The sequence below is a fragment of the Bidens hawaiensis genome, unplaced genomic scaffold (assembly GCF_021521415.1).
Source record: "Bidens hawaiensis isolate Kalapana, Puna unplaced genomic scaffold, B.hawaiensis_p1.1 tig00021492_1, whole genome shotgun sequence".
Lineage (NCBI taxonomy): Eukaryota > Viridiplantae > Streptophyta > Magnoliopsida > Asterales > Asteraceae > Bidens > Bidens hawaiensis.
Window position 1 is genome coordinate 297 of NW_027493329.1, and position 21,592 is coordinate 21,888.

General features: G+C 40.9%; 1 protein-coding gene across 1 annotated transcript; it reads right to left on the bottom strand.

Moving 5' to 3' along the window:
* Positions 1-15,892: 15,892 nt before the first annotated feature.
* Positions 15,893-20,938, bottom strand: LOC143563471 (zinc finger CCCH domain-containing protein 19-like). The gene is made up of 10 exons (XM_077051004.1): positions 20,801-20,938; positions 19,054-19,133; positions 18,789-18,976; positions 17,592-18,495; positions 17,407-17,510; positions 17,259-17,318; positions 17,095-17,145; positions 16,957-17,027; positions 16,681-16,847; positions 15,893-16,300 (listed from the first exon to the last, which is right to left on the bottom strand). The coding sequence occupies exons 1-10, from the start codon at positions 20,899-20,901 to the stop codon at positions 15,924-15,926; spliced, it is 2,103 nt and encodes a 700-aa protein (XP_076907119.1). The 5' UTR covers positions 20,902-20,938; the 3' UTR covers positions 15,893-15,923.
* Positions 20,939-21,592: the final 654 nt, after the last annotated feature.

The window sequence follows — 21,592 nt, forward strand, 5'->3', positions numbered from 1 at the left end:
TCAATGGGACCGGGAGAGAGATTTCTCAAGTGAGTTTGATTCATTGTTTTAGGGATGAATGAAGTGAATTATCACACGTTTCATGTTTGGATAAACTTTATTGAATTGAAAATCAACTGCTTTGTATGAAGGGCCACTATAAGCACGACACGAATTACGAGGCGCCTTTTGTATAGACATTGTTGGTAATTTCCATTGTAATAAACCCTCCACGTGTAGGTGACCGGGTTGGACCTATTGATCATATGGAATTCATTAATGATGTAATGAGTTTATGGGGTTGCAATTGGGCTTTTATATTTGGTAATTACTTATTGGCCAAGTTAGGATCACCATATAAATACATAGCCATGTTTAGGGTTATAGTATTGTGAGAGAGATTATTGTATTCAAGTTTTATGTTAGTTTCTTGACTATAATAATACATGAGTTTACCCTAAATATTGTTTGTTCGTTTGTGTTTCCGTTATCAATTCGTTCTTGAATTGGTATCAAGAGCTAATTCCAAAAGGAAGAAAAATAATAAACTTCACCGTCAACGATCAAAGTGGTGATCGTAATAAACCCACCGCCGTTGTCGATCGAGCAAAGGTATTGTTTTGATTCAAACAAGATTTGATTGGTCCTTTGGTGATTAAAGTCGAAAGGAGCTTATTTGTGTTTGCCGACAAGGAGTCAAGAAAGGAAAAATAATAATAAAATTTGGTTTTATTTTTCGTTTGGTTCTTGGATCTTGAAGTCAGAAGGCACGAAAAAAAAAGAAGAATAGCAAGTGGTTTAATTCTTTTCTGTTTTTTGGTTCAACTTGTTTATGCGGTTACGGTTTAACGAAGAACGATGGGTGATAAAGAAACAGCGAAGACGAGCGGTTGTGAGCATGAATGGAAACCCGAATGCGCTCCAAAGTCCCATGATTACCTCTACCAATTACATGGTATGGGCTATTCAAATGAAGGTACTCTTGAACGTTCAGAAGGTTTGGGATACCATTGATCCGGGTGCAACCGATGATGATAAAAAAAACATTGCAATTGCATTGATTTATCAGTCGATCCCGGAAGCGACAATCATGCAAGTGGGTAATCTTGTGTTGGCCAAGGAGATTTGGAACGCGATTAAGACGCGTAATCTGGGGGCTAATAGGGTTAAGGAAGCAAGATTGCAAACCCTCATGAACGAGTTTGATGGTTTGAGGATGAAAGAGACGGAGACCATATATGAGTTTGTGGCGAAAATCTCGTGCACGACGGCGAAGGCGGCGAGTGTAGGAGAGGTGATCGAGGAAACTAAGATGGTCAAGAAGTTTCTTTCGAGTCTACCCCGAACTAAGTTTATTCAAATTGTTGCTTCCATTGAACAAATTTTGGATCTCAAACTTTTGGGTTTGAAGACGTGCTGGGACGTTTAAAAGCATATGAGGAGTGGATTCGGGAAGAAGACATGCATTCCAAAACCCAAGGTAAGCTTATGTTTCATAGGGCTGAATCCTCAAGTAGTCGGTACAATGACCGTGAGTCTACTCGTGGAGGTCGTGGACGTGGAGGAGAGCGAGAACGTGGTGGTACATCCTTTGCGGCGGCCTCTTCAACGCCCTTAAGCTTCCGCTCGGTCTGCGCAAGCACACCCCTCTGGTCCAGGATCTCTTGAAGCTTCTTCGCATCCTCCATAGCCAAGGCATCATGAGCCTGTTGAAGAGCCTCTAACTTAGCTTTAAGTTCTTCATTCTCCAGGCGGAGAGGCTCAGCAACAGCTTCAGCCTTGGTGGCCCTCTCGGTCGCGTTCCTCGCAGTCTCCTTAGCTAGCCGAAGCTGTTCGTTAACAGCTTGGGCAGCCTTGGAGCGGGCCTCGAGTCGCGCTTGAACCTCAACCTCGAGGGCCTTGAAGGCCTTCTCCTTCTCCGCAGATACCGCGGTCAGTTTTTGGTTCTCCTCCCGGAGAGCACGCGCCTGAGATATTTCTTTAACACGAGCTGCTTTCAACTTGTCGTTTTCACGACAAAGCAGCTCGACGCGTGGCTGCATCCGGGCCAGGAGAACCCGAAGCTCGTTGGTTAGCCTACCCTCCTGGTAGCTAACCATGGCTTCCCCCAACGCACCATGGGGAGCAGCGTGGCGAGCCCAGTCCACGCACTCCACAGGTGTACGAAGGGTTGTTCCTCGGCGTATGTTCCATCTTGGAACATACACTTCATTGGAATCCGACACTGCAAAAGAAACAAAGCAGTTAGGAAAAGATGATAAAAATTACATAAAGGACAAAAGAACCCTACGCACCTGTAGGGTCGATCACAGGCCGATAGCCACCGAACCCATCACCTGAACCTAAGGGAAATCCATCCAAAAGGTCAGGCAGATGGGAAGGTAGCAAAGATCGGCGAGAAGCCCCGCGAGTACCTGAAGGTCCAGCCGTCGAGGCCGATGGCGGAGGCGGCATGGTTTCCGCCGCAGTCGATGGCGGAGGCATGGTGTCCGTCGCGGACGCCGCCGAATAGTCAGCAGCAACAGTAACCGCCGGCTCGGTGAACGATGCTGTAAAAATTGCACTCACCGCCGGCGGGGTGACGTCATCTCGGCTGGAACAGTCGGCTCAGAATGAGCAACTGAACCAGCGGAAGCAGGCGCAGGCGCCTGGGTCGACGCCTCAGGTAGGCTGACCAAGCCTACCGTCATTGGCGGAGAGGTTGTACTCGGCCCCTCACCCTGGAATGCGCCAACATCCACACCTGCGTAAAGAAGAAAAGTGTTAAAAAGACTTGAAGATTAAACTATGAAAATAAAAGCTAAGAGTTGTACTTACAGGGTTTCTTCCGCTTGAACGTACGGACGGGCGGGGACGAACCCGATGGAGCCGGTCTCTTTATGCCGGTCACCGTGGTTGTCATTGGTTCTCCAGAGGTAACAGTCGTAGCCTCCGGAATAGTGGTCTTCTCACCACCGGGCTTCCCCCCCGCCTCTTCACTATCTGACTCAGTGTCAGATAGGAGCACTGGATCGGCTGTGGAGGCCGCCTTCTCCTTCCCTTTTCCCGCCGGCAGCCCGCTTCTTCCGCACTAACGAAGGACCATCTGCGGATTCCTCAGAAGAAGACAGGGTGTAAGGAATTCCAGCAGCGGGTACAGCACTGAGGGGTGGAGGGGAGAATAACGCCTTACCTGGCCGCCGGTGGCTCAGGATCTCGTGGCCCAGCGGATAAACCTCCACAAACCGATCCGCTGTTTGCTCCAGGATGGGCAACTCGTTCTCATCAAGAGCACGAGTACCCATCCGCACAGGATCGTCAGCTTCCCGCGGGTACAGGAGCGACTCCAAATTGTTCCCCTCTAAGAGAAAAGAAACAGTTAGAAGACAAACTCATATCAGCAAGAAGGACAAGACGTACCATAAGGAGTAGAGTTCAAACCGTATTCGAGAAGGATGGGAACCTGAGACGCCTCCTTCCACACCCGGCTCATCCCCAGCATCACCATCCCGGACTCCGCAAACCGGTAAACCGGAGATTGGACCAGGGATATCTTCGAGAACCATTCCGCCTCCTGGTAGTTGGGGGCGTGAAGGCTCGGAATTGCTTGGCCATTTTTAAACTTCATGGCAAGGGGGACGGCGCGGGCGGATATGTAGAAGAACTCCCGCTTCCACGATCGGAGACTACGCTCGGTCGCACAAATCTTTAAACCCTTGATACGGGTTGTCAGGGTGTACCACCCCTGGATGCACCTCCAGGTATAGAAGGTCATCAGGCGGTCCACATGGGGCTCGATGCCCAGAATCCGGCACACCCACTCGAAGTGGCGAATCTTGGCGACCGCCATAGGGTGCAGCTCGGTCAAATGAACACCGTGCCTCTCAAGGACACGGTAAACAAATTTTGTCAATGGGAATCTAAGATTCCCATAAACAAAAAATGCAGCATAAACCCCGATCTTGCCTCTGGGGGCATCGTACACGGTCTGGTGGGATTCAGGAAACTCAGGCTCGAGGGGATCGAGCATGAACTTCCTGACAACATACCGGTACTGATCGCCGGGCAGAGCACACTGGCACTCGCCAGCAGTACTCCTGTCGTCGGCCACAGCTTCAGCATCACGTGAAGACATCTTGCAGAGGAAGAAGAAAACGATTTCGAGAGAATGCTCGATTAAATAAAGGAGTATTCGCCGGAAATCGCCTTAAAGATGAAGAGTGAAACGTGTGAATTGCAAATAACCCTCTCCCCCTTTATATAGTAATCGCAATTAATGCGGTGAATTTAATGCGGAGGAGAGAGAAATCGAAGGTGCAAGGAAACTATGACACGTGGCAAAAAGCAAGCTGGCAACAGCTGTTGACAGGACGCGTGCCAGTAATTTCGCGGCCACGCGCCCGAAAAATCGTGCCCACGCGCCTGAAAAAGCGACTGGAATGACCATGTTCTGTCACGTCACCATAACTTCCTGCACGTCCTGACACAGTCAGAAGAAACCGTCGCACGACGTTTCAGATATCTGGACTGTTCTTATCCTTACCAACCTTTCGAATTTCAAAATTCAAAATTCAAAAAGATTCAAAAGTAAGCGGGAAAATACCCCTTACCTTGGCAACCAAGTAACCATAAGACGGATGAGGGTACAGTGTTCAGGCAAAACCCTTCACATACCTAGCACCCGCAGGGAATTGAAGCCAAGAAAACCCCGGCAACAAAGTAACTATAAGGCGGGTGCGGGTACAGTGTTAGGGCAAAACCCTTCACATACCTAGCACCCGCAGGGAATTGACGCCAGGGGTACCTTGAAAGTAAAGTAACTGTAAGACGAGCGCGGGTACAGTGTTAAGGCAAAACCCTTCACATACCTAGCGCTCCGCAGGGAATTGAAACCAAGAAGGATCTTTTGGGCAATGCTTGTGGAAACGGAAATAACATCCCCGCATAGCGGGAACGTCGAGAAATACATTGTTTTGAGGCTCCAGGATGGAATTGGTGGTTTAAACATAATTGATCACTATGTTCAAAACCACTAAAACCTCAAGGAGAATCCACACAAGTGAGACTCAACGCTCCTGACTTGCGAGAAGGTTACATACCTACCCGCATCATACCCAAAGATCAAGCAAAAAAAAAATCGGGAATTTTTGCAAGTGACATTAGGAAATCCGCGGGAAGAATCCACACGGAGAACCTTAAAACTAAAAACCTTTTCAAAACCCCTTGCTTAAAGTCCAAAAGTTCACCTCACTTTATTGAACATTCGTGAGAAGAACATTGGACTGGGGGGACTTGAAGAGGTAGGTCCCAGCAGAACCCAGTTGGTCCCGCAAGACTCACCTTGAACAGGGACGTCGGCGCAAAGACCATCTGCTCCCGCAGGACCCACCATGCTCATAGAACCTTACGCGCAGTACGCAAGCTGTACACGCAGGGAAAGCCTCCCAATGGTGAAGTACCCCGCCTGTTCCCGCAGTTGCGGATACAAGCCATCAGGGAAGGCTACCCGCAGACAGCAGGGCTACACGCACAAGACAATAGATACTTCAGTAGTCACATGAAGGAATGAGCAAGGCAGGAACAATCCCGCCTAAATGAGCCAGTCTGTATGATTCTGAAAGATCTTTTGTACTATACCTACCAAGGTATGGATAGGACAGACGATCTGACCAGAACAACCCATGAGCCAATCACAGGGTGACAGCTCACCGACAACAGTGCGAGGAGGAGCACCCTCTAGTACTGTTTGTCACTATTAGCCGCTGCCTACTCACCAACCCTTACTGTGGGACATGCGCAGCCTACAGTTGGTGGAATAGTGTTACTATTGGCCGTAACCTTTTCACCAACCAGCATGGCCTGCGTACAATCCACAGTAGGTGGGACGTGCATAATCTACAGTTGGTGGAATAGTGCAGCCGACTTTGTCACTGTTGGCCGTAACCTACCCACCAACCAGTATGGCCTGTGCATAGTCCACTGTTGGTAGAACAGGAATACTATTCAGCCGGCTGTACCTGCTTGGAAACCTACCTTCGGCTATAAATACTCCAACATCTTGGAATGGTAAGATCATCTGCTACCCAGTTATCTAGCAATCTCTTAATATACACTTATATTCAGAGCAATCTAGTCTGATTCTCACGCCGGAGGGTGGTCACAAGGAGGAACCTCCCCCTTCTCAGTGACGAGCTTACGGTGTTTGTTTTGCAGGTCTCCTGAAGAACAGCCTTCTCAGTTAGACCTCATCCGTGGGAAACATTACTTAACCCCCAGATTATCTATAATCTGTCCAGATTATCTATAATCTGTCCAGGGTTCACTTAGTGTTTCTTCACTCATGTTCATCCCCAAATTAATATAAACCCTAATTCATTAATTCCTAAATTGAACATGAGATCACCTCTGTGAATTAAAATTGACAGAGGGCTTTCAATTGACCCGGTATGATGACGAATTAAAGAAGAATGAGATTCGGACGAGTTCGAACTTGAGCTAAACTCCAAATGAATTATACATACTTATTATAGTGAAATTTTTTGTGCGAATTGGATTGTGTGGACTTGAGGATTGATTTGATTTCCCCAAGTTATAGAAATTCGTTGCACGACGAGTTAATTTGTGATTTAAAAGCCGGTTATGAAAGTTTACTGTTTATGGTTGAATTAGTGGCAGTAGCTCGCATTGAACTCCTTGATTACAGTCGTTAAGTAATTCCTTTGAGATGATAACGTTGGGATGTAACATATAACGAATCAAAACTAATCAATAGAATGATTAATTAATGTTAATGGCCAAGGGTTTATTGTAATCGGGTTAGCAGACCAAGAAGAAAGAAGTTATAATAATTTTGCAAAATTATTCCCTGAAGTTTGGATGTAAAACAATATCAGAACTAACATACATTACTAACTAGCCAGATTTACTGAATATTAAACAAATAAGCTTTAACTACTTTTATTACTTGCTTACAACTAACGAGAAACGCAAAACAACAATGAATTATGAAAAAAAATAAAATAGTAGTGGCGGCGGCGGTGATGATGGTGGTGGTGGTGGTCGTCGTAGTGGTAGTGGTAGTGGTAGTCATCGTTGTAGTCGTCGTGGTGGTGGTGGTCGTCGTCGTCGTAGTGGTAGCCGTAGTGGTAGTGGTAGTGGTAGTGGTAGTGGTAGTCGTAGCCGTAGCCGTAGCCGTAGTGGTAGTCGTGGTCGTGGTCGTGGTGGTGGTGGTCATAGTAGTAGTCGTAGTCGTCTTCGTCGTGGTAGTGGTCGTGGTAGTGGTCGTGGTCGTGGTGGTGGTGGTCGTCGTGGCCGTGGCCGTGGTCGTGGTCGTGGTAGTGGTAGCAGCAACAGCAACAAATAAATAAAATAAGCGATCAGTTTTTTTTCTTTCTTTTTTTTTTTGAAAAAAATAGCACAAAAAACGAGTTTCGGATAAATGAATTTTGACGAATGTCACAATACTTATTACTTGATTGATTTGGACATCTCTCCACTCTTACATGCATTCACCAGTAAAGTGCCTGTTTCTCTAAAAGTTGTACGCACCTTAGATTTGTCAAAAACTTGGGCTTTGATCCACAAACTTTCTCCTAGTCTTGTTCATAAACCTCTTCACTATTTTTACTATCATAGTCGTTTGCCACTGTAGATCCATCTCTTCTAAATCATCTGCATAAATTTGATCGTAGTTTTCATCCAAAGTTGTTGAATCAACTATCTTTCCTTTAACGTAGTTCTCATATGATGCAATGAACGAAGCATATAAGGGAAATTGTTGTTCAACCGACTTAATGCTCATGGGCATTGATGAGCAGTTTACACTTTGAGGACTACCCATTGATCTACTTGAGCTTGTTTGACTCTTTGTTGGAGTAACGCCTCCAGCTACAAAGAAAATATCACCATCAAAATTCTTATAACAACCTGTGAACTTCCATTTTCACTAACACCACTTCCTGTGTAGTATGTTGCAGACCCAGAGTTTGAAATTGAAGAAACTTTGGCCCTATACATAAAAGGATCCTGAACCTGATCAGACATTGTTCCCATTTTCTTCATGTTCATATCATACCCTCTAAGTCTATTGACTACATCTTCCAGTTCATACTTATCAAAATCTTTATCATCTCTTATCATTACCGTATACATTTCCCACTTTGATGGAAGTGCATCCAGAAGATTCTCAACTATGTCAGTGTCATCCACCTTGATATAAAAATTGTTAAGTTCAGTCATAAGATGGTAGTAGCGAGTGATGATTTCATCCAACGTCTTATTTTTCATGTACTTGAATATTGAAAACTGATTTTAGCAATTTAGTCTCATTAATTCCACCTAAGGTAATAGAGGCGACCAACCAAGATTTAACCTCCCAATGGGAGTAGTCTTAGGGTTTGAAAGTTGTAAAAGAGGGAAAATTTTCAGAAGTAAAAAGACTGAAAAGAAAAATAAATGAATAAAAAGACATAAATGCCCCTCAACAAATGAAAATTAATGGAGTTAATGATTTGGATGATATTTTCAATGGCACTTTACTCTTTATTTTGTTTTTGTTTTTAGTTTTGTTATCGTAACAAATGTAACCAAACCCGAAGAATGCACGCCAAGTTACCACCTCAAAGTCTGGGAACAACGCTTGGGTTTTACCACCACTCGGGTTTTACCGACCGAATAAACTTCGTTTTAAGCATTTTATTTTTATTTTTTTGTATGTTAATTTTTTTATATGTTAATTGACAAATTTATTTTTGGGTTTCGATGCCCGAGTTTTACCAATGATGTTTATACCATGACAAATGTAACTGATACTGAGTGAATTCGTGTCGACTCATCTTTGTAACGCTCAGCTTTTACCAACACACGGGTTTTAACGACCGAATAAATATGTTAACTTTTTTGTAATACAATATACGTGTGGCGCTATTTTTTTGGTTTTTTTTTAAATACGTTAATTGGACGTATTTATTTTTTAGGTTTGGTTCTAATACCGTAAGGAACATAGCCAATACCGATCGAATTCACATTAACTTGTCGCTGCAACGCCCAGATTTTACCGACTGATTTCGCTAGTATAAACTAAAGGTTTCCCCAAATATCTCCATTTATAAATCCATAAAAACTTGGAAGATTTGGGAGAGAAAGTGAAGATTTAGGCTGGAGACCATAAGGTCTTAAGTTCGAATCTGATCCCAATCGATTTATATCGTAGTGGCCTTCGGGCAGTAGGTTTTTCCTGAAACAGAAGATATTGGGCTTGAGCTACCCAGTGCTGTTTACAATCGTGGCAAAGAGGTCGCCTTTTGTCATTGGATTACCGCGAATAACTAGACTTTATTCGTTAGTCGTTATTAAAAAATATGGCAGGTAATGTGGGGGTGGGTTGCCCATGAGTTGGGTTTTGAGGGCTTGACGGGGTGTTTGGCCTAGCTTTTTTAACCAAACTTATAGCTTTTTTAGCTTTTTTTTACAAAATAAGCTTAACTTGGTGTTTGGCTTAGCTTTTTAAGCTTGTGCTTATTAGCTTATATAAGCCCATTTGAATAAGCTTATTTGAATATGGTTTTTTAGCTTATTTGTTTGAAGCTTATTTGTTTAAGGGTGTAAATTACTCATTTGTTCTCAAATGGTGGTGGATTAGTAATTATTATTCTAACAAATTAAAGAATGTTGGATTTAACAACTTATTAAAACACATAATTAACTTATAGAATATAAGCTAATCCAAACACTTAAAAAGAGCTTATCAAATAATTATAAAAAAAGCTATAAGCTAATTTTATATATAAGCATAAGCTTAAAAATAGAAGCTAGGCCAAACACCCCCATAAACACATACATACATACATACGGTTCATCTTCATCTCCTAATTGCTTCATTTATTTATTAAATTAGATTGTTTTATTTTGCTTTTGTATGCAAAATTAGGGTTTTTGAAAATAACTGATGCTTTTTACTTTCTAGAGCAATCTATGTCCTTTCTTTATTTCTTTCATTTTTTGTTGGACCTTTTGATTTTGTGACCAGTTATTATATTCTCCGAATTGATTGGAATTTAGGTTTTATGTGTGCCTACTAACTCTTACAATCAACGCTTAACAAAAGTTAAGTAGTCCAGCTCACAATCTAAACGTGTTTCTACATGTTTAAGGAAATTCTGTAGCTGCATGATATCTCTTTTAATGCTTCTGAACTATGTTTTTGTTTATATGTGTCGAAACATGAAATGAATCTGACCTGATCCATGACGATGTTTCCACGGATGTCGAGATGAACGAACCACGTCTTGATCTTCTTCTCCGGTTGCTTGAGATCTACAATGGCCTTTTGGGGGTGTGGAGGTGACTGCTAAGAAATCTCAAGGATCTCTTGTTTACAGACACAAAAATGGTTATGGTGGTGGCTCTTATTGAGCATGACCCCTTAATAAAGAGGTGGAGACCTCCTTATATAGAGAGCCTCATGGCCACCATCATGGTACCCTAATGGGCCTAGCCCAGTTAGGGTTACCTCCACAAAACCCCCTCAGCCCAATAACATTGTATTAGTCCATATAATAAAATGAGCCAAACATAATAAATTTAGGGTCGTAAAACCGGGTTTAGTACCATACCTCTACATTGGCGCCATCCGTGGGACGACAACGAACTACCCTTCGATTTTCGTTTCGGTTCTCAGATCTCTCCCAAGAAAAATCCAGATCTGGAAGTTTACAGAAAGAGGCTTTAAGACTTGTTCTATTAAAGCTCAAAAAGATCCATAGATCTAAAAGAGGCTTCCAGATCTGTGCAAAAATGAAGCTGAAAAGGATTTGTAGATCCAAAAAAAGAAACTACCTGATTCGGATCTGTGATGGTTTTAAATTCTCTCCGCTCCGAGCTTCAGATCTATCTAGATCTGATTTACAGATCTAGATCTGGATTACAGACCTGGATTTTAGGTTTAAAATTACAGTCTAGATTACGGAGACTTTCGCCGCAATGCACGCGCGCCCGCGAATTCTCACTCCGCGGAAACCACCATGTGGGTTTTGCGCAAAAGACCGCCACCATGTGGGTTTTGCGCAGAAGACTGCCACCATGCATGCTCGCCAGCGGGTCACCATTCCGCCGACATGCGTGAGCGACCGTGGAAACCACCGCGGAAAACACCATGTGGGTTTTGCGCAAAAGACTCGCCGCCATGCATGCCCACGCAACTCTCCGCCGTGCATGCGCGCCCGCGAGTCACCACTCCGCCGCCGTGCATGCGCACTGCCAAGGATCAAGCTTCGCCACCATGCATGCACGCCCGCGAGTCACGACTCCGCCGCCATGCATGTGCAAGCCTGATTTTGATTTTTGCATACATGTTTCACACTTCCTTTTATTAATTTGAGCAATATGACAACATTATATTGACATCAAACTAAAAATAAAACGAAGTAAAACATACATGCGCGAGCTTCAAGCTCAGACGCGTCGACGAATTTTAACTCTAAAACGTCAGGGCCTTAGCCCAATAATATGAGCCTTAGCTCAAATTACTCATAGCATCCATCTCACATATTGCGCAGCTGGACCATAACATACCTAAGCACAACTAAGGCAAAGCACATGCCAAAACATAGTTGTTGAGTTTCAGGTCGGGGCCGCGCATGGGATTATAATGGATATAGGCAGAGTAACACATACTGACACGTAAAGGCTAAAAAACTCATTCATAATTCCCTATAATAAATGCACGATAACGTCGCGCAAAAGAGGAATAACGAAATGCCAAGGCGCGTGTCAGCATATTCAAAATATCGCAAAATAGCTTGAAATATGACAACTATTAAGGGGTACTTAATAATTTCCTTACAACCTTGTTCAAATTTCAATGTGTAAGCATACCTTATATTCAACAGGCACATGCGCGCGCCATCGCGTATGCGCCACCATGGTTCGATGTACCGCCATCACGCATGCGCCACCGCGATTCAATACATCGCCATGAACCAGCAGCGCGTCACCACGGATCACGATGCGTCGTCACGGGTCAATAATCCGCCACCAAATATGCGCACAGTCGCGGATTAACATTCCGTCGACATTCATTCGCGCCACGACAAGTGAACCTCGCCACCACGTAAGGTCATTGCGCCACCACGCGTACACGCCACCGCGGATAACCATCTGGCCGCCATGGTGCATCCCACCATGCATGAGTGCCACCGCTATGAAGCAGCAGCGCGCCACCACACATGCGCGATGGCGCCGAGCACCGCACCACCGCGATCCAACACCAACAACAACGTGCATTGAAGATTCGTTCTAATCAAAGGGATGGAATTGCGCGCAACGCGCGTGCAAGAAAAGAAAAAGAAAAAAACAAGCCCTATTAAAAAAGCAAACTAGTCTAATATCTATCTTATCTCGCTCGCGCGAGACAAGACACATTAGACTGGGGGGGCTTGAAGGGGGTATGCACCCGCCTTAACATCGAGCGGGGCGGGTCAACCCACAAAATATAGACGAGGCTTAAAATCAGGATGTCATGACACAAAGCCAAAACCTATGCGCGTGGCGCATATCACATATGCTCACGCATCACATATGCTCACGCATATCACATCTGCGCGTGGCGTGGATGACATGCTCACGCATATCGCATATGCTCACGCATCACATGCTCACGCATCACATATGCTCACGCATATCACATCTGCGCGTGGCGCAGATGACAGGCTCACGCATCGCATATGCTCACGCATATCGCATCTGCGCATGAAACATCTGCGCGTGGCGCATATCACATACGCGCCAAACTTAAAGGTTGGGAATATTCATAAACCCATAGGCCACGCGCCAAACTTAAAGGTTGGGAATCCTCATAAACCCATAGGCCGCGCGCCAAACTAAAAGGTTGGGAATCCTCAAACCCATACGGCTACGCGCCAAACTAAAAGGTTGGGAATCCTCAAACCCATACGGCTACACGCCATATTCAAAGGTTGGGAATCCTTATAAACCCATACGGCTACGCGCCAAACATAAAGGTCGGGAGCATAATAATATCCCACATGGCCACACGCCAAACATAAAGGTCGGGAGCCTAATAATATCCCACATGGCCACGCGCCAAACTTAAAGGTCGGGAGCCTAATAATATCCCACACGGCTACGCGCCAAACATAAAGGTCGGGAGCCTAATAATATCCCACATGGCCACGCGCCAAACATAAAGGTCGGGAGCCTAATAATATCCCACATGGCCACGCGCCAAACATAAAGGTCGGGAGCCTAATAATATCCCAAACGGCCACGCGCCAACGTAGGTTGGGCACACCTCATAATTTGCCCGAGGATGGGAACCTTGTAATACATCCACTTTTAGTTGATATGTTTTTGCAAGTTCGGCTACGAGCCACACAAGCACCTATGACATTATTATTATTATCTGGCCGTTTGTGCCTCCATTATTATTTTGAAGACAAGCCGGGATAGTCATCCTGCGGCGAAGAGGCCCTTGTGGGCCAGTCATTATCATCATATTATAGCTCATAAGTCGCCTCGCGCGCAAGCTTAATTATTCTTATAGCTCGTAAGTCGCCTCGCACGCAAGCTTTATTATTTTTACAGCTTGTAAGCCGCAATTCGCGCATGCTTCATTATTTTTGTAGCTCATAAGCTGCAACTCGCGCATGCTTCATTATTTTTGTAGCTCATAAGCCGCAACTCGCGCATGCTTCATTATTTTTATAGCTCGTGAGTCGCCTCGCGCGCAAGCTTTATTATTTTTATAGCTCGTGAGTCGCCTCGCGCGCAAGCTTTTATTATTTTTATAGCTCGTGAGTCGCCTCGCGCGCAAGCTTTATTATTTTTATAGCTCGTAAGCTGCCTCGCGCGCAAGTTACATTACATTATTATCGAGACGCGCACTCTATCTTTTATCAGGCCCCGCGCCACTATTGTTATGATGCGTGCTATATCTTATTCATGCTAGTGCACCATCATTATCATAAGGACCACAACATGTCACCATCATGGAGAAAACCTCCCAAAACTCAAAGACAATAAAGACAAGGCTGAAGAAAAGGGAAAAAACCGCCTCATGTCCTAACACACCTTATAAAGTCCAGCGCTCCACCTAAACGCTTGCACGCCTAGGAGCAACACTGGACTTGGGGGGCTTGTAGGGGTATGGTACTAAACCCGGTTTACGACCCTAAATTTATTATGTTTGGCTTATTTTATTATATGGACTAATACAATGTTATTGGGCTGAGGGGGTTTTGTGGAGGTAACCCTAACTGGGCTAGGCCTATTAGGGTACCATGATGGTGGCCATGAGGCTCTTTATATAAGGAGGTCTCCACCTCCTTATTAAGGGGTCATGCTCAATAAGAGCCACCACCATAACCACTTTTGTGTCTGTAAACAAGAGATCCTTGAGATTTCTTAGCAGTCACATCCACACCCCCAAAAGGCCATTGCAGATCTCAAGCAACCGGAGAAGAAGATCAAGACGTGGTTCGTTCATCTCGACATCCGTGGAAACATCGTCATGGATCAGGTCAGATTCATTTCATGTTTCGACAATATGCATTCTCATTCAGATAGTTAGATATTAAGGACATTTTAGACACCTGTAATCATTAGATAGTTTCATGTGTGTATTTTTTATACATTTTAATAATGGTCTATTGAAGTCCAAACCGTTAATAGTGGTTCAGTTTTAAAATCTAAACACTCGGTTTTGGTTTTCGATAATCAAAAACCGTTGCTAACGGTTTGGTAATAATCACCGTCAAAACCGGACCGTGAACACCCCTATTAGATCGGTAGCAAAAATTTATAAACTTATAAATGGGTTGTTTGACTGCAAATCCGTCCAAAGTAAACCACTTTTTCAATTGCTAATACTACTTAATTATGAGATATCTTAAAGTTAATAATAGACTATTAGCATATTATGTTTTCATATTTGTTTACTTGCAAACAAGCCTCCCGTTCCGGTCTCGCCAAACTTATTTTATACAAGGGAACTGAACTGAACTGTGATTATCAGCCAGTTAGTTTTATTGTGATCTGATTTGTGGTTAGTTCATTTATCTGATTAATATTTAATGTTGCAAGCTAAAAGAGTTGATATGGTAGTCAATGATTCTGTTATATTCATTGTGATCTTAGTCTTGAATCAGAGTATTGCATATATATAGTTTTGAAAAATATATATAATATTTGTTTAGTTTCATGCCATGTGTTTAATTTATTTCAATATAGTTTTTATCTTTTGGTTGAATATAACTAACTGATGGCTTTGAAATTGATAGAACGTGATATATGGTGATGTCAAAACGAACGAGTAAACATGTTCATTTATTTTTTTAATCCATGCAGATTCTTATATTTTGACGTGGAAATGCATCCTCCGACCCAGTTTGTTAATATTATTTTTTGTTGTAGATAATTGAACTGTTTCAGAAGTGTCATAATGACCAACCATCTTTATGGAAAATTGTTTGGTGAATGCACAGATCTTAAGATAAAGCTCGATAAATGTTTCCGTAAGCCTCTTTCATATTTGTTAAAAAGAACTTCTTTTGTTTACTAAAAACTGAATTGGAAAAATGTTTCCATTTGCAGAAAGCGGTAAAGTGGAAGGCAAATTTTGAAGAAAGCTCATTCTATAGTGATCAAATCCTTGTACTATAATTAACTAGACAAGAGTCTATTCTAAGCCTATAATTTTAATTTATCAGATGAATTGAGGTAATTTATTATTCAAATAGAAAAGCTCATGAAGCAAAATAGCAAAACACCATATTTTAAGCATCAACTAAAATAAAACAAAAGTGCAAAACATAATAAGGGCCAATCTTACCTGTTCTTAACTATGAACAAACATGATTCCAAAACCTGGTCCCTAACATGATAGTGATACCACCACTAAAAATAGACTGCACATATTAGTTTGACCTCAGCACAAGTTCCAAGCATCATCATTTCCTTAAAAAAGCAAGATTCAGCACAGCAGTCAACGGTTTCGCCTGTTCTTCAGTTTCATTGATCTTATAAATCATAGACTTTGATGCAGCTTGTGCTTGACTCCAATTCTTGAGCACCGACAGTGAAACAGGTCCCACCCGATCACCACTTTTGCTTGTAACATACCACTGAGAGCTTTCAGTGTCTTCAACATCCGCCATGGTTAATTCCTCAATGTTTGACTTTTCTTTAGTAATGTCAAAGAGTTGACTTGGACCTTTCACCACAGATGACTTTCTTGGCCTCTCTTGCTTCTCTAAGGAAGCGAAAAAATTCTCTAGCTTCATCGCCATTTCATATGTTTCGGATGCGGGCACTTCTTGTTTGTTCACTTTTGCACAAATAATTGTAAAAATTAATAACATGTCTTATGTTATACAAAATAATAAAACAATCTGATTTTTTAAAATAAGTACAAATATATACGAGTAGATCAACAAAGTAGTCATTTTTCTGACCAATTTCAAGCATATGGCCTAAAAAACCCTAGATATTTTGATTCTATATACAAAAATAAATACACGCATTTATATAAGAATAAAAAGTCATACGCGAATCTATACATGATATGGTGGCTTGTGTCACATTATTTTTAAGTCGTTTTAAGAAAAAAGTCTGATACGTGTAAAACTGAGTGATTTGTTTCTGATATAGCTATATATAGGTATCAAAATCCAACAAAATGTTATTTTGGTCAATTTTCCATCATACCTGAAGTGATACCGAAAGGCGCCGACGATGAATGTGTCAGAATAGATTTTGGTGAATCTTTGCTGTCATCTTCAACATCTGGAACCACACTTGGGACTTCTTCTAGTAATTTTTGCTTGTTTGTTTCATCTAGCAAGAATTCACGTCTTTTCAAATAGTCGAAGAGCGTAAAATACACATGTGAAGTCAAGGACCACATGAACATTTGATTAATAAGTACTATTAGATATAAATCTGTGCAAAAGTAAGTTCAATCAATTACTAAAAGAAGGATATTCTTTTCTCCATCCTTTTTCATTTGCTTGATCAATACGGTGTTTCAATAAGCTAAGCTCTCGGGGAATCCACTAATTAACAAAATAATAATAATAATAAGTAGCAATTGCATAAAATACGAAAGTTGATTGTACATACATGTGACACAATATCCCTGTGTAGACTCCTAGCCTTTTCTTCAAGAACCGTCTGTCACACAACATACAAGTCAACATGGTCAATTTTGTGTTTACGTAGATATGCATTTGTTAAATACAATTCAATTTACAATAAAGAGAAACCATAATGACATTTATGCTTACAATTTCAATCTTTTCAAGTATGCCAGATTTCACTTTCTTTTTCAAATCTTCACACTCTTCCTGCAATAAAACAAGACGAAATACAAAAAAAAAAATCACAGAATGATTAATATTTTAGCATTATGACTGATATTAAATGGCAATTCACCTCAGTAAAATCATCGTCTGATAGCGAAGTGATGCTAATATCTGTTTCTAATGCTTGTAGAATTAAATTATGGTCATTTTCACCAACCAAACATTTCTTTACACCTGAAAAACACATTTATAGAATATATATATTTTACATATATAAAAAAACTGCATAAAATTAATTTAAAAAGAAAAAAAAACCTGTTATTTGCATAAGCTGATAACCGCCCATTGAAAAACCATTTGCATCTTCCTTAACTCTCACAAAACTTCCAACAACTTTACTCTCAAAGCTCTCAGATTCTTTCATCAACTTCAGCACTAAACTCTTTTTCAAATAAACAAGTTTAATATTCTGAACAGCAATTGCTGCAAAAGGATAATGTGAAACATCAATCAAATCCTCTTTTTTCTCTATCATTTTATCATCACTATCACTCTTTTTCTTCCTTTTACTAACGACCATCAACTCCTTATCTTCATCATCAATTTCTTCAAATTCAAACCCGAATTCATCTTCGTCTTCATCGTCATCAGATGACACCTGGTTTTCAGCCAAATGGGTCTCTAAAGAATCATAAATTCTATTCAATCGTATCGTTTTTCTCTTAAAAACGGACCGTAACCATTCGTCACACTCGATAATCTTGTTCTTTTGGATAAACAGATTATTTTCCATACTGTATCTCTTAACAATGTTTTCTAGCTCACGTTGAGATAACGGATTAGTTGTATCTTTTCCTATGTGTGTAAGAAACTCGATGACACGCGTCGACCCCCATCCACTGAACTCTTCCTTGTTTGACTTTCCTCTGACTTCCCTTTTGACTTTTGTTTTGACTTTTTTCTCTAATGATTCGGGTTTTGATCTTTTCAGCTTCTTATAAGAATTATGTGGTTTTATTTCGTCGTTTTCATCAGAATCTGATAACTGATACTCGTCACTGTCGTCATGTTTGTCTGAATCATAATTCTTTCCTGATTTGAGCTTCATTTTGGCTGTCAAAAGATCCTCGAGAGTCAACTTTTCGCTCCTGTTAATGATCTCCCAATATTCCTTGTACAGAGTCTCATAAGTGTTCCGGTTGTTAAAGTCTACAATTTCCTGTAAAACCAAATTCCATGTTATAAAGTTTTCACTAACCTATATAATCTTGATTAAAATGAGGATTACTCAAACGTTTTAATTTGTATTGGTTAACATTTCTAGTTTCATAGGGGTATAAATAAAGCCCGGGCTCAGACGCGCTTATCAACCGCCCTTATTTTTAGCGTGCCGATCACGCGTAGCTCAAGCAGCTTGGTACATTTGTACCCTTAATTTCATATATAACAGATATAAACTTAAAATTATTATTAAACTTAAACAAGGGTAGAATGGTAATTTTCCAAATATACCCCATCAGAGTCAACATCTTTCTTTTCTTCCACAAGCAGTGAAAGCTTCAAGCAATGCTCACAAAACCCTTTCTTCCCTCTAACGCAAACAAAACCCGCATCTCTGATACAACGTCCACAAACACTCGTTGGACAGCAATAACATTGGAAATCTGAAGCTCTGTTACATATTTCACATTTATGCAAACCTGAAAATAACAAAAATAATCAAATTATTTCAAAATCACCATAATCTGTAATTTATTTTGCAATAGTGTAAGCTTACCACATATAAACTGGCTTTTAGGTTTCCCGGATGACTCATCAAAAGATACACATTCAGGATGGTATGATTTCAAGCAAACCCTGAAATAATATGAATATTTTATAATGATTCAAATAATGTATCATAAAAAAAAATGTTTCTGCCATGTGATGATGTATCCCAGATCAGGCTCAACGTAGGGGCTTGGGCCAAGACTAGCCCATGTCCCTCTTTCAATAATGAAAGACTCAACAATTGGTACCCTCACTTCTCTACTATACACTCTCCTTACATATACAAACTCACATAGTTTAGATAGACATACATATATAAACTGAAAGACCAAAATACCCTTTGAGTCTAGGAAACATGCGTTCAAAAAGGTTTTTCTTCAGTCAATTAGGTGATGTTTGTCAACATCCTCCACGACAAATGAACTCAAATCTTTAACAAAGGTAAAAGACCAAAATACCCTTGAAACATGCATTCAAACAAGGTCCTTGTTTCCATAAACTAAGTGAAATAAAAATTGATATGGTGGATTCATGAACTCAAATCTTTAACCAAGTTAAAAAACCAAAATACCCTTGACCCTACTAAAAATGCATTTAAACAACAATAAATTAAGTGATTAACAACTGATGTGGGGGTTTCATGAACTCAAATCTTTTAACCAAGCAAAAAGACCAAAATACCCTTGAGACGACTAAACATGCATTCAAACAAGATTATTCTTCAATAAATTAAGTGACATTTGTAAACATCCTGCGTTAAATATTGATTTGGGCGTTTCATGAACTCAAACTAAAAGACCAAAATCCCCTTGAGACGGGAAACATGCACTAAAGCATGGTTATCCAACATTAAAAATTGATTTGTGTTTCATCAACTCAAATCTTTAACCAAACTAAAAGAGTAAAGTACCCTTGAAGCTACTGAACATGCATTAAAATAAGGCTTTTTATCAATAAATTAAGTGATCTTGCTTAACAATTTATTTGGGGGTGTTCATGAACTCAAATCTTTAACCAAGCTAAAAGACCAAAACACCCTTGAAGCTATTACACATGCATTCAAACAAGATTCTTTTTCAATAAGTCGTGTGATCCTCCATTAAAACCGATATGGGGTTTCACAAACACAGAATCTTTAACCAACCTAAAAGACAAAAAATACCCTTGAAGCCTACTACACATGCATTTAAACAAAATTATTTTTCAATAAATCAAGTGATCCTCCATAAAAATGATTTGGGGGTTTCACAAACACAAGATTTTTACCAACCTAAAAGACCATAATACTTCTGATAGGGGTAATATTCTCAGGACCCGCAAGGCCATTTAGTAATATTCTATGGACCCAGGATCCAACCCTATTGTAAATAACCGGGTCTGATTGGTTCGGGTTTTGCGGCCTTACATGGTTTATGTAAAGAGAAAATGGTCAGACCCACAAGACCCGACGGCCCAGACCCAATTAGTGGGATTATCGGGACCCGGAACCTATTGTAAGTAACCGGGTCTGATCCCACTCGGGTCTCAGGGTGTTTTCTCACCCCTGCCCCTGAAGCACACACATTGAAACAAGATTTTTATTCACTAAATCAAGTGATCCACCATAGCAACTGATTTGGGGCTTTCATGAACACAGATTTTTTAACCAACTTAAAAGACTAAAATACCCCTGAAGCTACTAAACATGCATTCAAACAAAGAGTAAAAGAAAGTTAAAACCCATGAAATGATTCACCAAAGACAAACAAACTCACTTATGATCACAAATAATCAAATCACCACCGTCTTTGCAAACAAAGCACCATTCTTCAGAGTCATCTTCATTTTTCTCAACTTTCTTGGCTTTCTTTTTCATCTTTGAAACACTAGCACAATGTGTGTTCTGTTCTTGATTTGATTTGAAGCAAAACCCTAGAAACACGATCTTTAACTCAATCGACCATTTCAATAATCGATATAAATTTGATGATTGCTGAAATGAAAGCAGTGGTCGCTGATGAGAGAGAAGGAAGGTGAGAGAACAAAAGGACAAATGCTTATAAAGATAAGGGTTTTTGGTGGGTGAGCGGACTGAGAGTGATGAGTGGGTTTTGGGAAATATTGTAATCTTTTATGTTTTTTTTAACCTAGTCGTCCTTAAGCGCATCTAAATTATCTCTAATTTCATGGAAAATCCACTCGCCGAATGCCCTCTGGTGATAACAATCTTTGTCTTCATTCATTGCGTCACCAATGTCCCCCTGAAATATTGTAAATAGGAATTGAATTTGGGTTTTCAATAAAAAAACTCAAACTACATACCACTACACCACATTAAAAATAACTATTATAATCTTTAATATATTTTATTTATAAAATGAATAAAAAGATGAATTGTTTTCACAAGCGTTAAAGAATGAGAATTTTACATAGTCTTTAACTTTTGTTAAAACAATTCATCTTTTTATTTATTTTTATAAATATGACATATTTTGTTGTTTCAGTTTACTTGTTTTCTTTAAATGTGTGAATACGTAATATATTTATATAGAAATACCAGTTAACCT

Bases quoted from the DNA above. Each gene is read 5' to 3' on its own strand.
- LOC143563471 (XM_077051004.1), bottom strand. From the start codon at position 20,901: ATGAAAAAGAAAGCCAAGAAAGTTGAGAAAAATGAAGATGACTCTGAA. The intron at 18,496-18,788 runs GTATATTTGGAA...TTGGTTTTACAG, and splicing joins AAGATGTTGACTCTGATGGG to GAAATTGTAGACTTTAACAA. The intron at 17,028-17,094 runs GTATGTACAATC...TTTGTTAATTAG, and splicing joins ACAGGGATATTGTGTCACAT to TGGATTCCCCGAGAGCTTAG.